This window comes from Chlorocebus sabaeus, chromosome 1 (genome assembly GCF_047675955.1).
Source record: "Chlorocebus sabaeus isolate Y175 chromosome 1, mChlSab1.0.hap1, whole genome shotgun sequence".
NCBI classification, from domain to species: Eukaryota; Metazoa; Chordata; class Mammalia; order Primates; family Cercopithecidae; genus Chlorocebus; species Chlorocebus sabaeus.
The window spans coordinates 66,835,889-66,859,349 of NC_132904.1; the positions used below are offsets into that span (position 1 = coordinate 66,835,889).

The 23,461-nt window shown below is 36.4% G+C and overlaps 1 protein-coding gene and 1 pseudogene across 1 annotated transcript; both read right to left on the reverse strand.

The window, feature by feature from the left end:
* Nucleotides 1-6,265: 6,265 nt before the first annotated feature.
* LOC103247914 (olfactory receptor 52A1-like) lies at nt 6,266-7,215 on the reverse strand. The gene is given in 2 exon segments (XM_038004867.1): nt 6,266-6,852; nt 6,855-7,215. Coding segments are annotated over 2 exon segments (948 nt in total).
* Nucleotides 7,216-21,732: 14,517 nt separating this feature from the next.
* On the reverse strand, nt 21,733-22,677 carry LOC119626433 (olfactory receptor 52A5-like; annotated as a pseudogene).
* Between the last annotated feature and the right edge of the window lie 784 nt (nt 22,678-23,461).

A 23,461-nucleotide genomic window follows, 5' to 3' on the forward strand; every position in this document is an offset into this window, starting at 1 on the left:
GTGTTTGATAGCATAGTGGAGTGACTATAGTTAACAACATTTTATAGTGTATTTCAAAATAGCTAGAAGTTTTAAAATGTTCCCAACACAAAGAAATGACAAATGTTCAAGGTGATGAACTAACTCAATATGCTGATTTAATCGTTGCATATTGTATTCATGTGTCAGATTACCATATGTATCTCATAAATATGTACACATATTGTGTATGAATTAAAATAAATAAGAAAATCCTAGATATGTTGGTTTATTTCTGCGATTTCTATATTTTTTTCATTTTTATATGTCAATAAATGGATGAATAGATAAAAAATGTGGTTTATAAAATATTATTCAGCCCTCAAAAAAGAGTTGAATTCTTCCATTTGTGACGTGTATGAACCTGGAGGACATTATACTAAGTGAAATAATTCAGACACAGAAGAACAAATATTACATGATGTCACTTAAATGAGAAATCTAATGGAGCCAAACATGTAGAAGCAGAGAGTAGAATGGTGGTTGCCAGAGGATGGAGAGAGAGTGAAATGGGGAGGTATTAGTCGAAGGGTAAGATGAATAAGTCCTAGAGATCTACTACATAGAAGAGCATCTACATTTAACAATACAGTATTATATACCAAGGATTCTTCTCATGTTAGCTGTTTCTGTCCTTTTCAGTTTAACCTGACAGTGCTGCTGACTAACAAGTAGTCTTAAAAATGCAAGCTTTTATCCAAAGTCTATGTCCTACTTTAAGAATCAATGATAGGTGCAGAAAAATTGAATGACAAAAGATGTTGTGTTCAAACTCACAAATCCCTGTAGTATTTATAAATTGTATGAATTCTACTTAAAAATTAAACACTGGGTTTTAAAAGTCAAATTTTTCTATACACATCTTATCAGAATTGTCCCTGGAAATCTTCATCAAATCCATTGGGAATCCGTTGGTTTAGGTGTGCATGTGTATATCTGTGTGTGTGTGTGTGTGTGTGTGTGTGTGTGTGTGTATTTTTTTCCTACTTTCACAAAGGTGAGAGTTTTGTTTATTGTTTCACCATCACAAAGCACTGGATCCTTTATTGTCTGGTACACAATAACAATTTTGTCTCTCTATTTAAGGTCTTCATTAACAGCTTTGTTGTGCCCATCAAGTGTCTGCCCGCTACCCACTCTCAAAGCCAATGCTGCGTGTTTTAAACTTCTGTTACTTCAGGATTAAGCTGATAACATTTTTTTCTTACATGTAAATATTGCATGTAATATGACACATTCAGACTTAGTGGCAGCTTTTCATAGCAATTTATGATTTTTTTCACAACAATCTGTACATTGCCTGAACTCCACTGTGTCGTTCTCACTTGGAATCTCTCAAGATGATGGCATGATAATAGAAACAGATATAAGTTATGGACTCTTCTAAGAACTGTCCAACCTGACTTTGTATTCACAGCTGTTGCACCTCTCAACTTTAATGGAAAAATAAAGAGAAGGGTGGATTCTTGAGGGGAGTGGCAGAGCCATATAGTAGAAGAGCCTGTGAAATGATAGATACAGTTATAGCTCGGTTGGAAAGTACAGTTTGGCCAGGTGTGGTGGCTCATGCCTGTAATCCCAGCACTTTGGGAGGCCGAGGCAGGTGGATCACAAGGTCGAGAGTTCAAGACCTGCCTGACCAATATGGTAAAACCCTGTCTTTACTAAAAATACAAAAATTAGCCAGGCATGGTGGCATGTGCCTATAATCCCAGCTACTTGGGAGGTTGAGGCAGAAGAATCGCTTGAACCCAGGAGGCGATGGTTGCTGTGAGCCGAGATGGCACCACTTCACTCCAGCCTGGGTGACAGAGCAAGACTCCATTAAAAAAAAAAAAAGTGCAGTTTGTCACTCAACTTCCTCTCTCTTTCATCATAAATAATTCTTTAATTCATACCTCCCCTCTAGGGTTCAATACTATGACTCCAACCATCTCTACCACTGCTCACCAATGAATATTTTTCTGGGTTCCCATAGCTTGGATATTATTGATCTACTGTAAATTTTGTGAATTAATTTAGTATATCTCAAAGTTTCAATACACTTTGGCTTGAATAGAGAGAGACTTTTAGAGATGCTTGACATCCAGGACACACCATCAGGCATTGCTTACTTTCCAAGACAATATTCCTTGTTCCACACAAACAGCAATTTTTTCACATAATTTTAAAAAAATAGCTTTTCTGCTGCCTCTTGCTCTATTTTGAAACAATTCTTAATCCAATCCAGACACTTTTCCAAAATCAAAGGTAGATTGGACACAGGTTGAAACTGTAAGACACAAAGAGAAAATACGTGCTCAGATATTTTTTCTAATTAAATACTCCCAACAACCATTCATTTATCAGTTCACATTCCCATCTACTAGAAATCATTATAACCACGTTGGCATCTGGTGATGAAATATATTTCAACTAGACAGGCTTTACAAGAGGTCCTTAATGAAGTGCTAATATGGATTTGAAAGAACACCTGTTACCACAAAAGCACACTTACACATATAACCTATAGGAAATATATAAAGCAACTAGCAACCAAGTTTATGTAACAACCAGATAACAAACATCATTTTAAGCACTTTATGTTTATATTCTAGGATTAAAATGAATATTTCAAGTTTCATTGTAGTATAATTCATATAAAAATTTGCACATATTTAATATATACATTTTGATGAGTTTGGACATTTGCATATATCTGTGATACCATCATCACAATCAAGGTAGTAAACATGCCCCTCACTTCCAAAAATTCTTCGTGTTCTGTGTGTGTATGTGTGTGTGCGTGTGTCAGTTAGTTTATGTTATGTCCATACAATCCTCCTTTAAGGTAATTGTTTCTGTCTCCATTCAAACATGAGGAAAATTAGGTTCAGGTAATTTAAACATTTTTATTAATCTTTTTATAACATTCAGCTAATAATCGAATCAAAAGTCAAGCCTACAGCCTTCCATACTATGGATACATTACAAGTATTGAGTTAAAGTAAAATGAACAAATAGATAAATGGATAAATACATAAACAGATCTCATATCTTCTTTGGATCCAGGGCAGGTGGGGTAGGAGAGCTGAAAATGTTCTCCACTAGTATATTCCATTTTTTGCTTAAAGAGCACTACTTTATATTGTTTGGAGAATTAACTCCTTTAGTCTATTCATCATGTATCTTTCTGCTAAAAGTCTATAGACGGAATCCTAAATCCACAAAGTATACAAAACAATTTTATTATAAATACATTTTAGTCTAGAATGAGAATTTGATCCAATATTTCTCAGTACTTCTGGTAAAGGCAGACAGGATTATATGAATAAGGATATCATCTCCCTGGAAATCTAAGGATATCCTCTACCTTTCAGCAGGAAAACAAAAAACCTGTAACCAAACTCAGCTTCCCACTCAACCAGGTGACCTGCAAGGTCTCCACATTTTGGAAAGCTGGTGTTTCCTATTATTATTCTAAACAACTGGCACTTTATTTTCAAATATGTACCATAAATCTTAGACTGCTTAATATCTGATGCCAATATATTATTTCTCTTACAAAACTAATTTCATAGGGAATGGGGATTATTTCCCTAGAACACAGTCCATGATTCATCCAGCAGTGTCCTAGATCCTGTCGTTTTCTTGATGAGTACATGAAGAAGCAGGAAAATATGGCTTCTCTTGCCAATTTTCTTCAGAAAACATTGTTTTCAGTTTTAGCTGCATTTTAAAAGATTCCCCATATACCTTCACAGTGCTCCAAAAGTTGCCTGTAGACAGTTCCTATTCACAACAGTGGGTTGTCATGACTTTGTCTAAGACCTTCCTCTTGCTTGGGAAGCATAGTCTGTCCATGAATGAAACGTGTGACAAATATTGGGAATCCAATATTTCAGAAGTTATGGAGTTTTGACTGAGCAAGGGATAGAGATCACTGGATTAAACACCCCATATTTCTAGCCATTAACTGGAACAACTTGTAGGTGTGCTTTTTATAATTTTTTCAAGGACTGCTAGCATGCAAGAAGACTGATAATTAACAGCAATAACTTGTTTAGTTTTGTACATTTTACTGTTTTTTTTTTTTTCCCCTTCACTGTCTTACTTGCTCCCTCTCCTACATGTTCTCTTTTTCCTTGGATCAGTTCCAAAACATACCACTTACACTAAAGTTCTTGGTTTGATTTGATTTTCTGAGAACTCTTATTAAGATGCCCTTATGCTATAAGCTCCCATTTGTAGATTGAGACTATCATAAGATACCTTTTGATATTAATTCTCTACTCTAAATAACAGTATAAGCGATTGGCATGACTATCACAAAGAGGGAGACAAACCACTCCAGTAAGAGGAGAGACAAATTTACTAAGATTATTGATGCTCACGTGGTGGTAGTTGTGGTGGTGTATATGCTATCAAGCCCTAGAGGCCCTGGAAAGGGAGGTCTGACATGAAAAGGAGACTAAGGAATATGTAGTTGAATTTCAGTGTCTTGACTTTTTTTCACTAATTTGTAAGTCCTTTCGAGCTGTGAGGATACTAGGAGAAAAGACACTGTTAACATGTCCTTCATCACAGTGTTTTATCAATCTAATATATTACATTTCAAAACTTTTCAAAGTATCTCCTAATGATATTTTAGCAAAAATATAAGTGCATCATGAGTTGTAACACTACATAAACAGAGAATGCGCACTTTTCAAGGACATTATGAACTATGCCATTAAATGACAACTCTGAAAAGTTGAATTGTTGCTTACACAACAAAAGAACTATATTTGTGCAGTTAAGTAAAACCAAATAATAGAAGATTGCTATATTGATACATAATCTCCTTCTGCAGGATGATTTGTATATTTTGATCACTGATCAGAGATGAGCTTGCTTTTTATAACTTGGGTGCTCAAGGATGTCAGATTCACACACACCTGCACATATCTTCTCACATTTACAAGAGTCATAATGATACTAAGTGCTTTAAGACTGAATTAAAATTATGGCAAATAGCATTTCATTGGCTGAAGTAAAATTTATTATTCAAATATCACATATGCTATGACTTCCTTTATGAGGCCTTCTTTCATTCCTTCTAAAATCTAGATTAGTTGCTTCTCACATGTGAAACTAAATCCATTGTTTTTATCTTATGATAGCCTAAATAACATTAAATTATATTTACTTTTTTTTTTTTTTGAGACAGAATCTAGCTCTGTCGCCCAGGTTGGTGTGCAGTGGCGCTATCTCGGCTCACTGTAACCTCCGCCTTTCTGGGTTCAAGTGATTCTCCTGCCTCAGCCTTCCGAGTAGCTGGGATTACAGGCACCCGCCACCACGCCCAGCTAATTTTTGTGTTTTTAGTAGAAACAGGGCTTCACCATGTTGGTCAGGCTGGTCTCAAACTCCTGACCTCGTGATCTGCCAGCCTCGGCATCCCAAAGTGCTGGGATTACAGGTATGAGCCACCACATCCAGTCTGCTCAATATTTTTATAGCATCAGTATATTGTGAACCTTTGAAATCATGAAATATATCCTTGTCACTGCTGTACATCCAAACAGTAAACTGCAGCTTGGACAACGGATATGTTTATATGAAGGAAGAAAAAAAGTAAAGAAAAGGGAAGAAAAAAAGCCAAAAATAAAAGATTAAGGCAGAAGGAATGGAGGGATGTTAGGAATTGTGTGTTTTTTTTTTTTTCTTTTCTTTCTTTCTTTTTTTTTTTTTTTTTTGAGACAGAGTCTGGCTCTGCCGCCCAGGCTGGAGTGCAGTGACCGGATCTCAGCTCACTGCAAGCTCCACCTCCCGGGTTTACGCCATTCTCCTGCCTCAGCCCCCCGAGTAGCTGGGACTACAGGCGCCCGCCACCTCGCCCGGTAAGTTTTGTTTTTGTTTTTGTTTTTGTTTTGTTTTTTTTTGTATTTTTTAGTAGAGACGGGGTTTCACCGTGTTAGCCAGGATAGGATGATCTCAATCTCCTGACCTCTTGATCCGCATGTCTCGGCCTTCCAAAGGATTACAGGCTTGAGCCACCGCGCCCGGCCAGAATTGTATTTTATTTATATATATATATGTATCTCTCTCTCCAGATTTATCTCATGTTTTCACTGCTCTTGTTTAAGGAATATATGTTCTTTAGGGGAGATCATTGTAATGTAAATATCTTACCAAAATAGCCACACCTAATACAAGGAATTTTCAGCTTAAACTTAAGTTTAAATAGGTAAATGCATGTTTTTCCTCTGACACATCACTTGCTGGATCATTTCTGGGTGTCTGGCTTCATAATGAGAATCTGAGCAACCCACATGCGAATCTCCATGGTCTTCATTCCATAGACAATGGGGTTAAGGGCAGGGGGCACAAGCAGATAGATGGTAGACAAGAGAATGTGGGCATAGACTGATACATGACCAAAACGATGGCTGAAGAAGGAAAAAAAAGCAAGGATATAAAACTCCAGAAAGACAATAATATGAGCTGTACAAGTGTTAAATGCTTTGAGTCGTGCCTCTTTTTGGGGAAGACGAAAAACAGTCTGAAAAATTAGAAAGTAGGAGATGAAGACAAAGATCACGTCAAAACCTAGAATTGCAAAAGACACAAAGAGCCCAAATGATTTGTTAATATGGACATCTTCTTTAGCCAGCTTGACTACAGCCATGTGTTCACAGTAAGAATGGGCAATAACCACAGAGTGGAAAAGTTGCAGCCGTTGGAGTAGAATGGATAGAATTCCAACAAGCATTGTTGTGCGGATTGCCACCATCAGCACCACCCGAAATAGAAAGAAAGGTGTGAGGAGGGATGTGTGCCTCAATGGATCACAGATGGCCACATAGCAATCAAGGCCATCACCAACAGGATGCCAGATTCCATGCCCTGCAAGGCATGAATGAAGAAGAGTTGAGTGAGGCAGACATCAAAAGCCATGGAATAAGAATCAAACCAGAAGATGGCCAACATCTTAGGAGCAATGGCTACACAGAGACCTAGGTCAGTGGCTGCCAATACTGCCAGAAAGATGTACAAGTGTTTGTGTAGACTGCGTTCTGTAGAGATAATGATTAGCAAAAAGCTGTTCCCCAGCAGGGCCACCAGGCACACGCCAAAGAAGGGAAACCCAATCCAAAATTGCACATGCTCTAGTCCAGGGATCCCAATCAGGGTCACTGTCTTTGGGTTCAAATATGACATGTTGGTGGATCCCATGAGTCTGGTAAATCTTTTACTCAACACTAATTCTGACACAGATTCAGAGAAAAATTACGAATGGGAAGGAGGAACACTTTCCTCACATTTCCTCTCAGAACACGAAAGACATGGATGGAAATGTGATCATGTGACTGAATCTTTGGGTATAAATTTAGGTTTATTTCAGAGTGGAGCTCTTGGCCTTTCCCAAAGCTAGTGTTTGTATTTGTGAATGAGGAATATGATTCAGTGTTGATCACCTAGAAATTGTAGAAATGGAAGCTATAATTCTAAGAGCATTGATTATGCTAGTCTTCAGTGTCTTCTCAAGTGGTCTCATAAACGGCAACATTAACTTTTTTGGCCATATTCGTCTCCAAACTCCAGACACATCTTGGATTAGGTGGAATTCCTCTGTGACACTTGAAGTCATAACACAAATCCTCAATCCATATCCCTGTCTTAGTTGAAAGCTCAGAATCTTCCGATAGTGCATGCCTTTCCCAGTCTTTTCCATTTTCTTTAGTTTAAGGAGTACAATTCTTCCCATCACATCTTAGGAATTGCCTCCACATGGGGAAGTGAGAGGCTTGTTCTTCCAATAAATATTGCTTGAATTACCTGTGTGCAGGCCAATTATTCAGGTTCTTCAAAGTGATAAGTACATTCTATTCTTTTACAAGTAGTGGCTGGGCATATTTGACTCACGGAGTTAAACCTGGCCCGTGAGTTTTCAAAGTTGATGTGTAAGCAGAATGAGATGGAAGGAGATGTAAGAAGTCACAGATCTTAGAGGAGACAGAAAATTGAGAAGATAGATAAGAGGTCAATTGGATTAAAAGAAATCATAAGTTGGGATAGGAAACAGGCCACAAATCCTAGCCTGTTGTATAATCCCTATAACTTAAATTTTTTGATAATATTAATATGTCTCAGATGTAAAAGGATGGAGTTCTGTTGTTTATAATGGGGCTCAATCTATGTGCCTTTTTTACTTTGTCGATACCTGTTGTCAGTGAAAATAATTTCTGACACCTTTGAATATATTGTTTACCTTCACATGCACCCACCTTCTGATCTTCGAACAATGTGCCTGCTCTATGTCTTTGGTAACCCTCTATTTAAAGCTTAAAACAACCTTACATCCTCTCTCTTTTTTTCCTTTTCATTAATTTTTCTACAAGCTTAAAATCACACAACAGTTTAATTTTATCTTCCTTGTGATTGTGTCATAGCCAAATATATTGACTGAATGAGAAGCACCACTCTGAATCAGATTTTTATACATTTTTTTCTTTGAAAGAAAAGAAAGGTGATTGCTTCTGTAAAATAATAGAAAAAAATTGAATGGTTCATAGTTTGTATGAATACATATGTGAGCATAACTAGAAAGCCCCCAATGTAATAAAATATAAAATGTCTTAATAGCTAATGAAGAGAAGGAAATCTTGTTCTACAATCTTCTGTAGCCACACATATCAGTAGGCTGTGTCCAAGGAAATAAAGAGATATAGATTAAAACAATTCGAAATTTTATAAAAAGAAATTTCCCTTGATGCCCATATAAAATGATGTCAGGTGAAGAGTGGTAGATTGCCTAAAAGTGATTGTGGATAAACATAAATATGTGTTGTTGAAGTGGAACAAGTTGTTAAAGGCAGAGCCTACAGGAGCTACAAAGATAATACATCCTAGATAATTATGTTTACATTGCCTGGTGATGTAAGGATAGAGTAAGCATTAGCTCCAGGTTCACTGTAATATATGATAATGCATTCATCAAATTAATTTTATTCTATGTAGTATAGTATGTTAAATGATGCAATATAAATTTAGAAATATAAAATACCATCTAATGCAGGTTCTACTATTTATCTTACTATAAATGGAGGGGGGATAATATTACTTATCCCACTAAATTATTGGGAGAACTAAATAAGATTATATATGAAATTCTCAGCACAAATTTCATGGAAAAGAGTAACTATTCAATGTCTGCTAGCTAGTGCTTGTCAGAGCCTGTGATAAACTTCTCTGAGGAGGAAGACATACTACTGACTTCTTGAGGGAATGTAAAACCAGATAGAGAAATGAGAACTTTTTTTTGAATAAAGAGTTGATAAAAGTAAGAAAGTGCCACTAGAAGATGAATTTCCTAAAGCTTAATGGTTTTCTTAGTTAGATCTCTTAGACTGTATATTCATGTAAGTGGAACAAATGATCACTGTCACAATAGAAAACTGATGTCCCCATCATGTACAGACCTCGATGGAGTCAATACACTCTACTAATTTAAACTAATTTGGTCATTTCATCTGAGGAATAATCATATCCTCCTTTAAGGTTTTACTAAGTAGATGGGAAAGGTACATATATGCACAGCTTTTTTTAAGTAGAAGGGAAAAGTACGTACATGCACACCATTTTTTTAAAAAGAGTTTATGTTAAAAATTTCTTCTGTAACAGCAAAGGTATGCATTTTGTACAATTTAGATTTCTATAATAATCAGATCAGAAAATGTTCATTCCTGGGCTTGGAGGGAAAGAGAAGGAGAAAGAAATAAGAGGATTTCTTAAATGGAGGTGGAGTGAAGTATAAGACAAAAGACAAAAACACAAGGTGTTAATGTCTCTGATACAGAGAAATTTGAATTTCAGGAGATGGAACATGAGCTGTGATCAATGTGGCAGTAGGACCAGACAACAAAGCTACCAAAAACAATAGGTTGCTCCTATCTTTGAAGTTCTCTTGACATTTAGAAACTCCTCTGCTCAAACTACACAGACAGAGACACACAGACCCATCCCTCCATGCATACTTTTCAAACCACAAATTATCTTTTTATTAAAAAATTTTAATAAACCAATCAATGTGTATGTAACTACTTTGTATATAAAATTTGGAAGGGGATGCTGGAAACCTTATTCATACCCTGTTGTTGCTACTAATTAACCGGAGTGTGTCCATTACATTTCCTCCACATGCAATTAATAATATGGTACTAAATTACCTTTGCATCTCTTCCATCTTTAAATGACATGAATCTAGTTCATCTCTCATATTGTTTATAAAACAAACCAAGACACTGCCTGTGGGCAGGGGAGAAGAGAAAGAAGATGGCCATACCAAAGAAAGGTTTGTTGTTGAGAGGTACAGGATAAAGTTAATCTGACTCAATAATCCTCCTATTTCCTCTTAAAATTTGCTACAATGAGAAACTCTTAGCAATGAACAGGTCCCAAAGCAAAGAGAACAAACTCACCCAGATAAATAGACAGCTAGTTGAAACGTGAAGACAATGGATTAAACTGCTCTTTCCTACCAGATTTTGGATTTGGAAAGATATGAATGAATAACTAAGTGTCTTTCATCATCTGCCCTTAACTGTTTATCTTCCTGGATTTTCTTAAAGTCTGAGCTGATCCCAGGATGATGATGCTGACTTTGCCCCTAGAGAGGTCATTACCTTTCTGAAACTCAACCTTACTTTGTGTCAGAAAGATATCTATTGCTTAAAAGCACATAGCAAGAAGCTGTTTCCAAGGAATAGGAACCAGGAAATATCAAATCATAGGATCATTTGAAGTGTGGGAAAAATATCTGAGAAATGGAGAATTTGTAAACTGGAAATGCCGAAGACAGTCATTTGGTCAACTTTCTGGCCTATGGCAAGGTTTATAATGTAAGGAAACAAAATAGTACCTTTTATGTTTGCAAATATAATGATACAACAGCTGCAACTCATATAGCTTACAACTACTATTACCATTAGTACCACTATTATTACCACTAAAATTATTTGAAACCATCATAGCACTTTGCAAGGTTTTTAAAATCACATTTATTAATACGATTTAGTCCAATTTGCGAATGCATCATTCTCTACTTCGGTCCATTTTTGACACCACTTTGCACCCTCTCTTTGGCAATATTTATGAAACTTTGAAGTGACCATTTATGCAACTCTACCATCAAAGTATTCTACTCAAGATCTCTAGGTGATGAGTTTCAGAGAATTTCGGGTAATACTTCAAATATAATGTTAGTTTTATAACCCCAAATTTACTGTGATATATTCCTTTGCCATTGAATCCCATTAATTGTGTGCAATATTGTTTTGATTTACTTAGCGTTTTCTTCTTTACTCTTAGATGCAGGACCTGGTGTGTCAGCTGAAATATGGTGTTACATAATCTGTAATGAATTACACTTAAGGTTGTAACTAAGGATGAACCAATTCCTTAACCTCAACCATCAGGTAACGTTTCATTTGTTAGTTCTAGGATTAAACTCGTAGGACTGTGTAAGAAACTGATGGCTGTGTGTCCCAGAACAATATATACCTTACACACTCAATATTCACTATAATTAGGAGATAGCTTTTTCTTCCTTACTTTTTATTGTTTTTTTTTTTCCCCTTCTAGATCTATGTCTAAGCAATTTCTCCACAAATAGGCTTCAAAATTGATCACATCTGTTTTCCTTTCTACTCATCTTTTTAAATCTATTCTGCAAATATCTGGCCTTCTTTATTTTGTCCCTTTGTGGTACACAGCCATTGTTAAGCATTTTTTTCTTCTTCTCTCTTTATCAATTACTTCACGATTAGGGATCCATCATTTTTCTTCTGTTGTGTAGCTTCAAGTATCCCTCTCTATCTGTCCCTTCCCTAAACAGATAAGTATGTTCAGTCTTGAAAAATGTCATCTATTGAAACCAAAAGAAATCTAGAGAACTATCTCACTCTTTTCACTACAGCAAAGGTTTTGAGTCTGTCTTTGATTTCCTCTTTTCCTTACTTCCCATTACCAGTCTTTTCATTCTAACATTACATTGTTTCTTTTTTCTCTGTTAAATTTACTCTTCCTCACCTTATTAAGTTCACCTGTGTTTATAGTTAACAACCTATGTGGATAATATTTTTTGTCTATAGGAAAGTTAAATATTCAAAACTTGTTATACAATTAGCATCAAAACAGTACGATTTATTCTAGGAGTGCAAGGCTTATTGAATTGAAATTCCATCAGTGTAATCCAACATATTAAGAAAATTAACAAAGGAAGCACTTACATAATCATATCAATAGATGCAAAAAAATGAAACAAATCAATGGCAGTCTTGATAAAAAAAATTTAAAAATACACATTTAATCATAAGAAAAATAGGAGTTAAATAGGCACTTCAAAATGTAAAGGGCGTATAGGAACACTTACAGTTAACATCATATTTAATGGTAAAAGACAATGTTTGTTCTCTACGATTAAGAATAGCATAAGGATGTTTATTCTTACCACTCCAATACTATGTCATAATTGAAAACCTAACATATGCAACAAGGATAGAAAAATGAATAAAATCCATTCAGATTGGAATGGGAGATCTAGTCATCTCTATTTGCAGATAATATGATTGCCTACATGGAAAATATCAAGGCATCTACAAACATTCTCCTGAAACTGACTGAGTTCATCAAGTTACCAGGATAAAAGGTCAATGTACAAAATAAATTATATTTTAATATATTATCAATAAAATGCAAATCAGATTTTAAAGTATATTTCCAATAGCTAAAAAAGTAACATCTTAGATAATAACCTACAATCTATGTGTAGAATCTGTCTGTTCAAAAATACCACCCACTAAAAAAGGACCTAAATACATGGAAATATTTACCAAGCACATGGATTTAAGACACTACACACACACACACACACACACACACACACAATGTGTATTATCTATGAATTGACCTATAGATTTAATACAATTTAATGTATCTATATATTCTACCTAAATTATATGTACAGTGTACATTATTTCCTTTTCACTGAATAGCATTTTTAGATAAGCAAAAATTCTTATTTTTTATACAGTCCAATTTTTTTATCTTTTTCCCAACGTTTATGTTTTTGTATTTGATTCATGATTCATTTGCTTATTCCAAAGTCATAAATAAATCCTCCACATTTTCACTTATAGCTTTATCGTTTTACCTTTCACGTGTAGATATAAACTAAATCTAGACTTGACTTTTATTTTCAGGGGTTTGAGATTAGAATCGTGGTTCATTGTGCTTCATATAAATATTTACTCAACATCATATGTTCAAAAGAAAAAAAAACTGTTCTTTACTGCATTGTGTTATAACTTTGTCCTATTCAGATAATTGTTCATACATGATCTATTTTATAGATTATACACTTTGCATTAGTCAGCTATTTTTATCTCTGCTTTAAGTCTATAGTAGGCCAGGCGTGGTGGCACATGCCTGCAATCCCAGCACTTTGGGAGGCCAAAGCAGGATGATCGCTTGGGCCCAGGAGTTCAAGACCAACCTGGGCAACATGGTGAAACTTCATCTCTACAAAAAATACAAAAATTAGCCAAGTGTGGTGGTGTGTACCTGTGGTTCCAGCTACTTGAGTAGGGAGGCTGAGGTGGGAAGATAACCTGAGCCTGAGAAACCAATGCCTTGATGAGCCGTGACGTTGCCACCGAATTCCAGCCTGGGTGACAGAGTGAGGTCTGTCTCAAAAAAAAAAAAGAAAAATCTATAGCATAATAATAATCATAATTTCAAATGTAAGACTGAGGTAACTTACTATATCTAGTAGTAGAAACATTTTGATTAGTCATCTGATGACCTGAAGTTATATTATAGTGTAGGTGTGTAGCTACATATAATACAAATATTCTCTACTGAGAATACAGAATGCCTGCTTAGATAAAAGCTTCATAAAAAAATGGAAAATATTGTAATAATGTACTTGCTATTGCTAATTGATACAACTTACCTAGAGCTTTTATGGGCATACTCTGTGCAGCTTCCTGAACTTTGAGAAGTTCAGGCAAGATATTATGTACAGACAGGATATGAAAGAAACATTTGCTTGTATTTTGAAAGTCACTCTTCCTGAATTCTGGGCAATCTTACTCTCTTCTATATGCTTATACTCTTTGTTGTCTGAAACATTTTATTTCACAAAGATATTTGTAAGTGAAATAATAATCTACCACACTTGGAACATTTAGCAGAATAATGAATTGCTCTAGCCATGTTAATGGCTTAGTAGAGGATTAGATGAACAGGTTTGAGGTTAAAAAAAAAAATCTAAGTTGACTAAAAGAGTAAAGCACTCACTCACTTTTTATCTTATTATAAAATAAAAGTTTTATTTAATAGTATAAGTGAAAGAAATAACCTAACCATTTACTTGAAGTAACTATGTGGGTGCAGTAGTAATGACAGCTTTATTGTCCGTGAGTCAGGAATATTGCCTTACGGTCACAGAATGGTACTGTGCACCATGGAATAAAATAACTTCAGATATACAATGAAACAATTGACCTAGCTGGTGAAATGGGAAAGGTGCTTCAGGCATAATCTCCCTCCCTATGACTTAATAATTACTCACATAAGGATAAAAGCCCAGAAAAAAAGAAAAAAATCTAATGAAGGAAATTTTGCTGATAGACTTATCATCTCTACCTATGGACCATGAAATGATCCTGTCAATAAACTCAGGTATATCTAGCCTGATGTGAATGAAAATGCCACTGGGGTATATGGTGGTCAGAGTTCAAACCAAGACAGGATATTTGAGTGGAGGTGGGAGAGTGTGCCTGCAAGCCTGTAGACCAACAGGCTTTGAGTCTCATTCATACTGGGACATGCCTGAGAGTCCCCTCCATGAGACAGGTAAATCAAACTGCAAAATACCAGCCAACCAGGCTAGGATAACTGCAGGAGAGGAAGCTGAGCAGTCAGTCCTGCAGACCATATATATTTATCAATGGTTCCAGAGTCTGGAGTTGATAAGATTTTTCATTCCACCAAAGCACCAGCTAACGTAGAATCACCTGGGAATTTCTGTGTGCCCACCTGAGTGCTTGAAATTTCTTTAGGCCATCTAGACTTCAATCACAGCTGCAATAGTGATAGTATGAGTTCAACCTACATGATGTTCTAGGGGCGACAAGAATAATGTCAGTAGCGTAAGCAGAAACAATACAGCATCGTCCATGAACCTGTACAAAATTCCCTTTGGCCCTGACTCCTGCATAACTACACTCTATATTAAAATCTAAACAACATGCTCTGCCATCATGCTATCAGCTAGCAGAGAATCACTGGGGATGTAGTCACACAAAATTATTAAAATGAGAGACTTTTACTTGATGTTTTAAAAGTTCAAGCCAGAAGAATATGAACTACATTTTATTATTTTGTGACTGGAATGTGATTGTGCCCTAAGACTTGATAAAACCCCATTTGAATAATGATGTCAGTGCATTTATCGTTTTTATAAAAGTGGTAAAAGTTATGTTGTTTTATGGTTTAATGCACTATTCCTTTTGTAAATGATAGTCATTGTAAACTTGCTTGTGATACCTGACATCAAAAGGTATTCAGGGCCTAGACAAATTAATTGGCTAGATAATAAGATGATTCATCAAGTTGTGAAGAAGACATTAATGACCTGTTTGATACAAATGTGTATGATCAAGAACACTGCTTTCTACTATGTTTTTTAATTTAAGGTGTTAATCAACGTTTACAAGTGGAAGTAACGGAAATAAAAAATACCCAAACCTTTTCCTGTTTCCAAGGGAAAAATCTGTAAAAGAATAGCTTTATAGATCTAGTTCTCTGAAGACTTATACAGATGGATCCATAGCCCCATAACTGCATTACCAGGCATTATTACTTATTATAAGAATATAAAATCTGATTGGTAAATTACACCTGGACTACAAATTCTATGAAGGAATTATGTTTACCATGTGGTAATCATGTCTTTTGGCCTCACTAGTTTGGTATCCACTAATTCACCTGTACCCTCCTTGTGGGGCGCTAAGCCTATGCTCTTGAGATCTGCCAAGATACATTTTGGCTCTGGAGGGTTATAGAGCATGCAGAATCCACATGTACTATTTAATTCTCGCTCCTTTACATGTAAGATGTGACCAAGGAGGATTTAAAGCTCTCCTCAGCTTGACTAAACCTTACATAGGCTTTCCCTGATCTCCCTTTCCTTGGAGTATTACCTTAGAAAATGTATAATTGTATATGCTTTCTCAGCCACTTTAAGATGTAAACAGTTTCTGGGCCCGGTGGCTCATGCCTATAATCCAAGCACTTCAGGAGGCCAAGGCAGGTGGATTGCCTGAGTTCAGGAGTTCACGACCAGCCTGGGCAACACGGTGAAACCTTGTCTCTACTAAAAACAAAAAATTAGCTGGGCATGGTGGCACTTGCCTGTAGTCCCAGCTACTCGGGAGGCTGAGGCAGGAGAATTGCTTGAACCCAGGAGGCAGAGGTTGCAGTAAGCTGAGATCATGCCACTGTACTCCATCCTGGGCAACATGGTGAAACTCCATCTCAAAAATAAATAAGTGAATAAATAAATAAATAAATATTTTGAAAACCTCTTAGATTTTATAATCCAGGACTGTCTTTCCCAAGGACCTGGGGGCCATCTCTTTGAAATCGAATGTAGAGTGGAGTGATAGTTCGAACACAAGGAATTTGCAAGTTCATAGTGTTTTATTCATTTCAAAAACCAAGTAGCAGTAACTGAACTGAATTCATCTGTTAATACATTTTAGCATTACTATGTAAATTTTTCAAAGCATCCATTACAGATCCACATACATAAAGACTACCATCTTGTCCCACAATATAATTGATCTGTGTATCCTGAATCCAATAAAAAAAAAAAAGGGAAACCACACTTTGGACAAGTAACTTTTAATTTAAACAATTATTAACTTTAACAGGGGATTGAAATAATGAAAGACTGGTCACTAAGAAGTGAAGAGAACCCTAAAGGATATAGGATATTGGATATAAGAAGTAGTCAGTACCCATAGGGTTGAAATAGAGTACCCAAGAATGAAACTCTCCTTCCTTGGTCTGAAATCCACACCTCATTAGAAAAAATATAGATATGGTCATTGAGAAACAGAAAAAATGGCTGTGATGCTTTTCTAGTGGAATTTTCCAAGAATCTGCCCTCTAGGCTGCCAGGAAAAGCCATACATAGGTTTCCAAGAAAGCTGCTGGTCACTGGGCCTTATGTGCTTTGTGAGCACATAATACCCCTATCTTTCAGGCTGTGTGCCAAGTAACGTAGGAGCCTGTATTTGGTGAGCACCTTGCTCTACGTTGTAAAACTACTAAAACTACTTCCTGGCCAGGTGCGGTTGTCTTATGCCTGTAATCCCAGCACTTTGGGAGGCTGAGGCAGGTGGATTGCCTGAGCTCAGGAGTTTGAGACCACCCTGGGCAACATGGTGAAACCCTGTCTCTACTACAATACAAATAATTAGCTGGCTGTGGGGGCACACGCCTGTAGTCCCAGCTACTCAGGAGGCTGAGGCAGGAGAATTCTTGAGTCCCAGAGGTGGAGGTTTCAGTGAGCAATGATCATGCCACTGCACTCCAGCTTGGGGTACAGAATGAGACTCTGTCAAAGAAAAAAAAAGAAAGAAAAAAAGAAAAGAAAAGAAAAGAAAGAAAACTACTTCTTGTAATGAAGATGGGAGAAAGCTTACTTTTTTGTGGGTTAAGGCAATTAGTAAACACAGATGGCCTAAAATTCCCCAATACCAACTCTTAAGAACTCTCCCACACTTTTTTAAGTGGAGCTGTGTATTCAGATTTGGTCTGTATTTTCTCTCCTATTGCTAGTAATAATATTGAAATAAAATATAAACTGTTTGCTCATCTTGCCCTGTGTGATTTTTTTAAAATGACAGATGTCTCTTAAGGAAACAAAGAGAATAGTTTTCTTTGTGATCTATGTAGGGTGCAGGCCGCTGCAAGTACTACCCTCACTGAAGATAAATGCCTGGCATGACCCTGTTTACATGTTATATTTCAGATGCGTGTACAAATAACTCTATTATTTGCCATAGAGACTGCACTGGTTAATGATTGATTGTCTCCCAATTCTAAATTCACTCCTTTTGCCTTCTCTGCAAAAATGGACCTCAGCTTTTTAAGTTTTGTTGTTGTTTTTATAATCATATGATACAGTGCTAAACTTTCTCAATAGGTGGAAATGGTGAAACATTGCAGGAGAAGAAGACCTTGCTTCCTGGATCTTACATGATCATTGCCCAGACTAGCAGTGTGGGTGCCTTCAGTTTCCAGCAGGTTCCTGCCACTCTTGCAACTTCTTCAGTGTCCTACGTCTGCAGCTCACAAAGCACATAAGGCCCAGTGACCAGCAGCTTTCTTGGAAACCTATGTATGGCTTTTCCTGGCAGCCTAGAAGGCAGATTCTTGGAAAATTCCACTAGAAAAGCATCACAGCCATTTTTTCTGTTTCTCAATGACCATATCTATATTTTTTCTAATGAGGTGTGGATTTCAGACCAAGGAAGGAGAGTTTCATTCTTGGGTACTCTATTTCAACCCTATGGGTACTGACTACTTCTTATATCCAATATCCTATATCCTTTAGGGTTCTCTTCACTTCTTAGTGACCAGTCTTTCATTATTTCAATCCCCTGTTAAAGTTAATAATTGTTTAAATTAAAAGTTACTTGTCCAAAGTGTGGTTTCCCTTTTTTTTTTTATTGGATTCAGGATACACAGATCAATTATATTGTGGGACAAGATGGTAGTCTTTATGTATGTGGATCTGTAATGGATGCTTTGAAAAATTTACATAGTAATGCTAAAATGTATTAACAGATGAATTCAGTTCAGTTACTGCTACTTGGTTTTTGAAATGAATAAAACACTATGAACTTGCAAATTCCTTCTGTTTGAACTATCACTCCACTCTACATTTTATACAGTAATTATGACTGCCACTAAATGATGTTACCTCTCTAAATCGACATTTGGGATGTTTACGTTTTTTAGATGAAACGTTCAGTATACTTTGTGCATATTGTCTGTAGCTTTAGCCTATACTTCCCATGGTACTTGTGATGTCTAACTTTATGTGCCAGTTGACCATGCTAAGAAATGCTCAGTTAGCTGGTAAAACGTTATCTTAGTGTGTCTGTGAGTGTGTCTCTGGAAGAGATTAGCATTTGAATCAAGAACCTAAGTAAAGAAGATCACCTTCACCAATGTGAGTAGACATTATCTCATCTGTCGAGGACCTTAATGGAACAAAAAGTTGGAGAAATGCTAAATTCAGTCTTTGCTTGAGGTGAGAGATCCATTTCTTCTTACCCTTAGACACTGACACTCCTGATTTTTGGGCTTTTGGACTCAGGCTTGGACTTATCATTGGCCCCCTGATTCTCAGGCTTTCAGACTCAGTCTGAATTATACATCACTAGCATTCCTGGTTTCCCACCTTGCAGACAGCAGATCATGAGACCTCTCAGCCTCCATAATTGAGTGAACCAATTTCTATAAAAAAAAAAACCCTCTATGTATATGTGTGTGTGTGTATTATACATAGTATATATACTCCCTATGTGTTTCTCTGTGTGTATATATTTGTATAATAGATACTTTACATATATGTAAAATTGAAAGATATTATAAACAAATGGATCACTTTTCAGAATTAGGTCACTTTTCAGAATTTAAATGCATGTTGTGCTTAGAAACTCACCAATAATTTTAATCATATAGCACAGAAAAATTCAGCATTAGATGATTTATGATGCCCAGTAATAACTTTCTATAGCTGTTTTGGAATAGATGGTTCTACAGGAAATTTGAAAACCGTTAAAATAGTTATAGGCATGTAGCTTTTGGTATTTATTCATCAAGTTTTTATTTGTTATGCCACTGGATAATCCTTGATAAGCAACTATAAAGAGAAATTCACAATATAATGGCATAAAGACTGGAACTATGAAATGAGGTGTGTAAAATGAGGTATGAAATGAGGCTTACTAGGAGTAAAGAAGTCTGGATTGCTTGATCATGGGAAGACAAAGAATTATACTATAGTTCATGTGTACAGCTAAGCATTAATAAAAATAGCATATTATGAATATACAGAGTGCCTTCTCAGTGAAATATGGTTAGAAAAAAATCATCACAACAACATTTCATAACATAATAGTTTGCATTCACTTCAGAGTTGATAAAATTAAGTTGGGAAATTTAGTGTGCTCCCTGCTGCCTAGCAACTTCTAGTTCAAATGCTCACAGAAAGTAGAACTTAAAATTGGAAAGGAAAGTAAAATGTCTGTTAAGGAGAAGCTCTCAGAATTCTGATCCACTTCAATCTTTTGCCTTCCTAACAAATGAAACACAAAAACATACAATTCAGAGAGGTCTTTGGAATCATAAGAAATATCCTGTGACACTATATGATAAGTCTTTATATCTAATAGTCTACATCCCCCAATTTTGTTCTTCTTTACATTTGCCATGACTATAAAGGTGAGGCACTGAGATTCCAGACAAAATATGGAGTTGGTATGGTATTAAACATTTTATTAAAAACGTGTAAAATTGTGACAATCTAGAGGAAAAGAACACAACTATTCAAACACATTGGAAATGAATCAGTGTAGGCAGTAACAAATGAGGGGCTCTGATTATTGAGAGAATGGAGGAACAGAAGAGTAACTGCATTTCTCCAGCTCTTCCCAAAGGGTGATTCTAATTATGAACATGGGGAAATAAAGTCACACAGGTCTTCTGAATGGCAGTTCAACTAGATTATCCTGAGGTTCTACAACACATGTCAAGACAACACAAACAAGCAATCATGAAAAAGTAGTATTGCCACTATATAGTAGGTACAAATGGTGATGTTTCAGGATTTCTGACTTAGTTCTGGTGTAAATGGAAGCTATGACACACAGTGTTGATCTTTTGCATCTTCCATGACCTATTCACCAGTCTGCCTGCACACCATTAGATGTTCCTTATCTACTTCTAGAGGCCAGACAATTTCACCAGACTTAGAAATTCTTCTGAAAGAAATCTCATTTCTGATGCCCTGTGTGCATCAGTAAATAATCTTATGAGAGTATTCAGTACTAGCCACACTTCTCCTGGTACCAGAAAATGAGTTATTTATCCCTGGGTCATTTTCTTTTGTTCTCAAATGGGGTTTGTTAGAGGAGAGTTTTAATTCAAATCATTCCTTCATCAAAATCTTGAATAATCCACCATTTTTCAGAGCACGAAGTGTGGCCTTTAGAGAAGAATTGAAAAGGACTGTTCATTTCCAGAGACAGTTAAGGAAAGTTCTGTTCCTAAGTAAATTAAGGACCAGTTACATTTTCTGTTTTGGGTAGATTTGTAGAATCTAGATTTGATGTGGAAGAGGAAATGTAGAATATAGAGGCTGCAAATTCAATGCAAATAATACGAATGGAAAGACATGATAGATTAAATTAGAAGCCAAATACTAATTTGGTAGAGAGCTAATATCAGTCTTAAATTGAACACTTTTTATGTCGACCTAGATGTAGTTATAAAAATAAATTGATATCCAGCATGATAATGTGAACCTCCAGCTGTGAGCACACTCCAAACTCTCTCCATCTCTAGGAAAGTAAAGCATTCTCTACATGGTCATAAACATTTGATAGATCACTCTTGGGATCCATAATTCAGAAGAAAAATTTGTGCCACACGCTTTCGGATTATCTTGTTTTTTACACCATAGACAATAGGGTTGAGTGCAGGTGGCACAAGCAGGTAAATGGTAGACAACAGAAAGTGGGTGGAGCCACATGTCCAAAATGGTGGCTGAAGAAGGAGAAAAAGGCAAGAATATAAAATTCAAGGAAAACAAAAATATGAGCTGTGCATGTGTTAAATGCTTTGAACTGTGCCTCCTTTTGGTGTAGATGAAAAACAACTTGGAAAATCAGAACACAGGACACAAAGATAAAAATCATGTCAAATCCCAGAATGGTAAAGCCCACAAAAAGACCACATGCTTTATTGACTTGGATGTCTTCTGTAGCCAGCTTGATGACAGCCATGTGTTCACAGTAAGAGTGGGCAATAACAATGGAATGGAAAATATGCAGTCTTTTGATAAGAATGGGTAACAGACCAACCAGCACTGTAGCTCAGATTGCCACTGCCACTATCATGTGAACCAAGACAGAAGGTGTGAGGATGGATGTGTGCCTCAAAGGATCACAGATGGCAAGGTAGCGATCAAAGGCCATGGCCAACAGAATACCAGACTCCATGCACTGCATGGCATAGATGAAAAACAGCTGAGGTAGGCAGGCATCAAAGGCCATTGAGCAAGACTTGAACCAAAAGATGGCCAACATCTTGGGAGCAATGGCTGCACACAGTCTTATGTCAGTTACTGCCAGCACAGCCAGGAAGATGTACAAGGGCTGATGCAAATTACATTCCGTAGGGACGATAATCAGTAAAATGATGTTTCCCAACACAGCCACTGGGCACATGGAAAAAAGGAAAGCCAATCCAAAACTGCACATTCTCTAGTCCAGGAATGCCAGTCAAAGTTACAGTTCTGGGGTTCAAATATGCCATGCTGATGGATGCCATTGAGGTTGGTATTCTGTCTTTTCACCACTGATTCTGACACCTGTAGAAGAGTATTTGAATGGAGAGTGAAAATTTCTCAGCCTCCCTCTCATGCAACCACAGTGTGCATTGAGCAAATAAGTCAGTGCTGTGAATGGCAGTTCAGCTAGATTATCCTGAGGTTCTACAACACATGTCAAGATAGCACAAGCAAGCAATCATGAAAGAGTTGTACTACAACTATGTGGTAGGTTAAAATGGTGATGTTTCAGGATTTCGGAGTGGAAATGGAAGCTATGACACAGAGCATTGATCTTTTGCATCTTCCATGCCTCATACACTAGTCTGCCTGCACACCACTATTAGGTGTTCCTTCTTTATCTACTTCTAGAGGCCAGACAATTTCACCAGACTTAGAAATTCTCCTGAAAGAAATCTCATTTCTGATGTCCTGTGTACACTAGTACATAATCTTATGAGAGTGTTCAGTATTAGCCACACTTCTCCCGGTCTCGGAAAATGAGTTATTTATTTCTGTGTCATTTTCATCTGTTCTCGAATGGGGTTTGTTAAAGGAGAGCTTTAGTTTAAATCATTCCTTCATCAAAATCTTGAATAATCCACCATTTTTCAGAGCACCAAGTGTGGCCTTTAGAGAAGAATTGAAGGGGATTGTTCATTTCCAGAAACAGTTAAGGAAAGTTTATTTTTCCTAAATAAATTAAGGACCAGTTACGTTTTATGTTTTGGGCAGATTTGTAGACTGGAAGGAGAAATGTAGAATATAGAGGATTTTTTTTTAATT